Source organism: Triticum aestivum, chromosome 5D (assembly GCF_018294505.1).
Source record: "Triticum aestivum cultivar Chinese Spring chromosome 5D, IWGSC CS RefSeq v2.1, whole genome shotgun sequence".
NCBI lineage: Eukaryota > Viridiplantae > Streptophyta > Magnoliopsida > Poales > Poaceae > Triticum > Triticum aestivum.
The window spans coordinates 103,273,133-103,278,543 of record NC_057808.1 but is presented as its reverse complement, the minus strand read 5'-3'; the positions used below and the strand labels follow the sequence as shown (position 1 = coordinate 103,278,543).

The 5,411-nt window shown below is 50.2% G+C and overlaps 1 protein-coding gene and 3 non-coding genes across 4 annotated transcripts; all 4 read left to right on the top strand.

The window, feature by feature from the left end:
- Positions 1–962: 962 nt before the first annotated feature.
- LOC123119701 (heat shock cognate 70 kDa protein 2) lies at positions 963–4,777 on the top strand. The gene is made up of 2 exons (XM_044539597.1): positions 963–1,277; positions 2,850–4,777. Exons 1-2 carry the CDS (start codon positions 1,064–1,066, stop codon positions 4,577–4,579), a joined length of 1,944 nt encoding a protein of 647 aa, XP_044395532.1. The 5' UTR covers positions 963–1,063; the 3' UTR covers positions 4,580–4,777.
- LOC123126926 (small nucleolar RNA Z195/SNORD33/SNORD32 family) lies at positions 2,219–2,305 on the top strand. Its single transcript, XR_006462129.1, has one exon. It is a non-coding gene; the product is annotated as a small nucleolar RNA Z195/SNORD33/SNORD32 family (small nucleolar RNA).
- LOC123126930 (small nucleolar RNA Z196/R39/R59 family) lies at positions 2,393–2,476 on the top strand. Its single transcript, XR_006462132.1, has one exon. It is a non-coding gene; the product is annotated as a small nucleolar RNA Z196/R39/R59 family (small nucleolar RNA).
- Positions 2,540–2,681, top strand: LOC123126434 (small nucleolar RNA F1/F2/snoR5a). The gene has a single exon (XR_006461682.1). It is a non-coding gene; the product is annotated as a small nucleolar RNA F1/F2/snoR5a (small nucleolar RNA).
- Positions 4,778–5,411: the final 634 nt, after the last annotated feature.

The following is a 5,411-nucleotide window of genomic DNA, read 5'->3' as shown; positions in this document are numbered from 1 at the left end:
TCCGGGTTCGAATAGGTGCATGCACCGGTGGTTTAGTCTTGGACTTTGGTGTTGCAATGTCAAGATCAAATAAATAACGATTTATCTGAACATATGTATGGACATTGAACTTTGATGTTCGCCTCCATGGATCAACTTCCATCGCGCAGTCTAGATCGCTCACAAAGTCACCACTAGAAAACAATGGACATGATGAAAAGCGGGACGACATAGTCCATTGGGATGCAACAAAATAGTCCTGGCCATGGGAAACCGGCCCGACCCGACCCGACCCGAAATAGCCCGACCCAGCCCGGCCCGATCTTACCCGCGGGCCGGGCCTGGGCCTAGATTTTGAGCCCGAATGCTAGGTCGGGTCGAGCTTGGGCATGGCATTTATGCGTTTTAGGGAAGAGGCCCGAGGCCCGACGGGCTTTTCTACTCAAGGGCCGGGGGGCCGGGCCGGGCTCGAGCCTAGGTTTCTGTTGCAGTTTTTTGTAGGCCCGGCTCAAAGTCCTGCCCGGCCCGAGGTATGGCTAGGTATACAACAAACAAAGCTAGCGGAGTTACATCACAAGCGAACGGTGTAAAAATTGAGCCACACAACTCAATGACCGAGCGAATGGTCGCTCGATACATTTTTTTTTTGAAACTGTTAATCGACACGGTAGCTTTTTGCCAAGATTGATCAGATTCCTTCAACCCATATGGAAGCAAACTCTTTGCCGAAAGTGTAAAAACTAGCCGTTTAAACATCCCAAAATCCAAGATTCGCAAAAATAAAAAAAGCAAAGCATCTTCCAAACAGAGAGGCGTCCGCGGAAAGGACACCCTGCGCCATCAACCGCAGGATCAGATCTGAACGGCTCTAATATCCCGACCCGCAGCCCACTAGAGTTTCACGAGCCCTCTTCCGTCCTACAAAATCCCCGGTTCCGCCGCCGCTACTCTTCCTCTTCAAACCCTAGCCCCCCCCCCCCCCCCCCCCCCCCCCCCCCCCCCCCCCCTGCTCCTCGACCCGCCGCCGCTTCTCCTCCTCCGGAAGAAAACCCTAGAGAGCTTCAAGTTCTCCGGAGCGCGAGAGATGGCGGCGAAGGGCGATGGGCCGGCTATCGGCATCGACCTCGGCACGACGTACTCGTGCGTCGGCGTGTGGCAGCACGACAGAGTCGAAATCATCGCCAATGACCAGGGCAACCGCACCACGCCGTCGTACGTCGCCTTCACCGACTCCGAGCGCCTCATCGGTGACGCTGCGAAGAACCAGGTGGCGATGAACCCCATCAACACCGTCTTCGGTGAGCGTCTCTTTACCTTTGCATTCGTTACACGCTCAGATCTGTTTACTATCTTCATAAAGTGATCAGTAGTCTACCTCCATCTACTCCGTTAGTGTGTTTTCCTATTCGCATGGGTTGTAGGTTGATATATTATTGGCCTTGATCGTTTAGATCCGTGGTAGCTGTGTTAGCTACTGGAGGTAGCTGTTAGCTGGTTGGTATTGAGGTTTCAGATCTGGTAGTGTTAGTATATAGTATAACTTGCGCAGTTGGATCTTGTTAATTGTTTGGTCCCGCTTAGTTCTATCTGTTTAAAGTAGATCTCGACGGTCTGTTATTTTACACTTCCATCGACATGGGACTAGGATGATAGATACATAATAGATATATATTATTGATGTTATTTGGAGTTTAATTGCTTTGTCTTGCCAAGTGCGTTTGGTTTGACATGTTTTAAATCTACATTGTCTTAGTTGATTCATGCCTTGTTTTTAGAATACTACTCGCAGAGTGTGGATTGGAACGATTCTTTATCAAATCCCACTTGGTTTTATGGTATACGGAGTACTTGAAGTTAACTGTGCTCTTCATTGATTTTCTTCTGAATTGTGTACTGTGCCAATTTGTGTTGCTTTATCTTTTGAATTAGTTATTATTGGTGTTTCTGTTTTATTTCTTGAGCTAGCAGATTCATGATGAAATAAAATCCAAGCGCTTTTCTGCTGAATTTATGATGGATGGCTTTGGGCCATTAAGTTTGCTACCACGTTTTGTGAAGTGGAATTGGGGTGAATACCTTTGTGATTTGCTCCTTTTTTGCCTGTCTAATTTTAGATTGGCAAAGCTGGGTAGCAAGCTAAATGTGCCCATAGCTTTCATGGTTTTCAATCTGAACAATCTGCGGCTCAGTCCACGGGTTTTTGATGTACTGGTTCACTTGTGTCTGGTTTATTCTTGATGGGAGAAGTGATGATATCATAACCATACCACATTTCTGCATTCACTGTGATGATCAATTTACATCATGCACTACCATCTGATCTCCTATTTGCTATTTTTACTGTTGAGATATTTTTATGTGATTAAACCTTTTGAATTCTGAAAGCTGAAATGCTGAACCTGTTTTCTTGCCGTGCAATCTATGATGCAAACAATCCCATTTGCTGAATCACACTGATTATTATAAACAAGATCACCATCTTTCGGCTGAGATTGCATGACAAGTTTATGTTAGTTTATTCAATGGAATGTTGATGAATGTATCCCTTTCGCACTAAACTAAATGCCATTTGGTATCTGATGCATGGTCATTTTTTGTGATTCTGTGTCTTGAAACACCTCAAAAAATGAGGTGGAGAACAGAACTTTGCGACACTGGCTGCTCCTAATGAGCCTCTAGTTACTATATACCTGTTTATATTACTTTGCTTTATGAGGGTTTATACTATTGGATAGTATCCTCTGGATACAGCCCTGTTTAGTTTTCTGTCTACACCATTTAAATATTTCCCATGTTTTCTATACCAAGTCTACCGTTTACTTGTTACTTTCTTTATTATGCAATTTCTGATGTGTAACTGTATTATGCAGATGCCAAGCGTCTCATTGGCCGGAGGTTTACCGATTCTACTGTCCAGAGTGATATTAAGCTGTGGCCCTTCAAGGTTGTTGCTGGACCTGGTGACAAGCCCATGATTAATGTCCAGTACAAGGGAGAGGAGAAGCAGTTTGCCGCTGAGGAGATATCTTCTATGGTCCTCATCAAGATGCGTGAGATTGCTGAAGCCTTCCTTGGCAGCACTGTGAAGAATGCTGTTGTCACTGTACCTGCATACTTCAATGACTCGCAGAGGCAGGCTACCAAGGATGCTGGTGTCATTGCTGGCATCAATGTCCTTCGTATCATCAACGAGCCAACAGCTGCTGCCATTGCTTATGGTCTTGACAAGAAGGCATCCAGTGTTGGTGAGAAGAACGTCCTCATCTTTGACCTCGGTGGTGGTACCTTTGATGTCTCTCTTCTCACCATTGAGGAGGGTATCTTTGAGGTTAAAGCCACAGCTGGTGACACTCATCTTGGTGGTGAGGACTTCGACAACAGGATGGTCAACCACTTCGTCCAGGAGTTCAAGAGGAAGAACAAGAAGGACATCAGTGGCAACCCGAGAGCTCTTCGGAGGCTGAGGACATCCTGTGAGAGGGCAAAGAGGACTCTCTCCTCCACTGCGCAGACCACCATTGAGATTGACTCGCTGTTTGAAGGCATTGACTTCTACTCCACCATCACCCGGGCTAGGTTTGAGGAGATGAACATGGATCTGTTCAGGAAGTGTATGGAGCCTGTGGAGAAGTGTCTCAGGGATGCAAAGATGGACAAGAGCACCGTGCACGATGTTGTCCTTGTTGGTGGTTCCACTAGGATTCCAAAAGTGCAGCAGCTTCTCCAGGACTTCTTCAACGGCAAGGAGCTCTGCAAGAGCATCAACCCTGATGAGGCTGTTGCCTACGGGGCTGCTGTCCAGGCTGCCATCTTGAGCGGAGAGGGCAACGAGAAGGTCCAGGACCTGCTGCTATTGGATGTCACTCCTCTTTCTCTTGGTCTGGAGACAGCCGGGGGTGTGATGACAGTCTTGATCCCAAGGAACACCACCATCCCCACCAAGAAGGAGCAGGTCTTCTCCACCTACTCGGACAACCAGCCTGGTGTGCTCATCCAGGTGTATGAGGGTGAGAGGACCAGGACCCGTGACAACAACCTTCTTGGCAAGTTCGAGCTGTCTGGCATCCCTCCTGCTCCCAGGGGAGTTCCCCAGATCACGGTCTGCTTTGACATCGACGCCAATGGTATCCTGAACGTGTCTGCCGAGGACAAGACGACTGGGCAGAAGAACAAGATCACCATCACCAACGACAAGGGCAGGCTGAGCAAGGAGGAGATCGAGAAGATGGTCCAGGAAGCTGAGAAGTACAAGTCCGAGGACGAGGAGCACAAGAAGAAGGTGGAGTCCAAGAACGCCCTGGAGAACTACTCGTACAACATGCGCAACACCATCAAGGACGAGAAGATCGCCTCCAAGCTGCCGGCGGACGACAAGAAGAAGATCGAGGATGCCATCGATGCTGCCATCCAGTGGCTGGACACGAACCAGCTCGCTGAGGCGGACGAGTTCGAGGACAAGATGAAGGAGCTGGAGGCCCTGTGCAACCCCATCATCGCCAAGATGTACCAGGGTGCTGGTGCTGACATGGAGGGCGGCATGGACGACGACACCCCAGCTGCGTCCGGCGGCCCCGGCCCCAAGATTGAGGAGGTGGACTAAACAGTCGATGTTATGTGGTGGAGGCGACGAAGCCTGCTGCTAGTTATTATTATGTCGTCTCTTATCCGAGACTTGAGGTTGTGATGGTTATTGTTTCGCTCCGAGTGGTCCGAGTTATTCCGTGCGGGTTGGAACATTCGTGGATTAAATGGGCCACGATGTCACGTCTTAGTAATATATTATTCTAGTTCGTTGGTATTTCTGCTGCCCATTGTTTGATCTTTGGATTATTTACTGGATGGCCGGTGCTAGGCGTCATCCGGCTGATTTCTTCAGGAAATCCGTCGGGTAGGTGGCCGTCCGATCTATCTCGCCCAAGCCGTTCGATGGGTCAACGCTTCGTCGCTTCCTTCCTCCTCCGAGTTCGTCGGTCCGTCGCTTTCTTCCTCCCGAGCACACGCAGCAGTTCGCTCCTACGTCGCCGACGGTCCGTCGCTTTCTTCCTCCCGAGCACACGCAGCAGTTTGCTCCTACGTCGCCGACGGCAGCAAACGCCGGTGAGGGCACAAGGCAGCCCACGACGCGGATGTTACATCGCAGCACAGGTGGCCGGCGACGGATGTTGCATCGCAGCGCGCGGCGGCCATGGCGGATGTTAAGACGCACACAGTGATGACGGCGGAAGCTGCGAGCGGAGCGGGGGATGTGCTTTGCAGCGCCGGAGACGATGGCGGATTTTGCGATGCAGTGCCGGTGGCGACAGGTGTGGCGACGCAGCACGCGGTGCCCATGGCGGAGGCTGTGATGCAGCGCCGGCGAAGACAGGTGCTGTGACGCAGCACGCGACGGCCATGGCGGAAGCTGCAACGCGGCGCGCGGCGATGACGGTCGA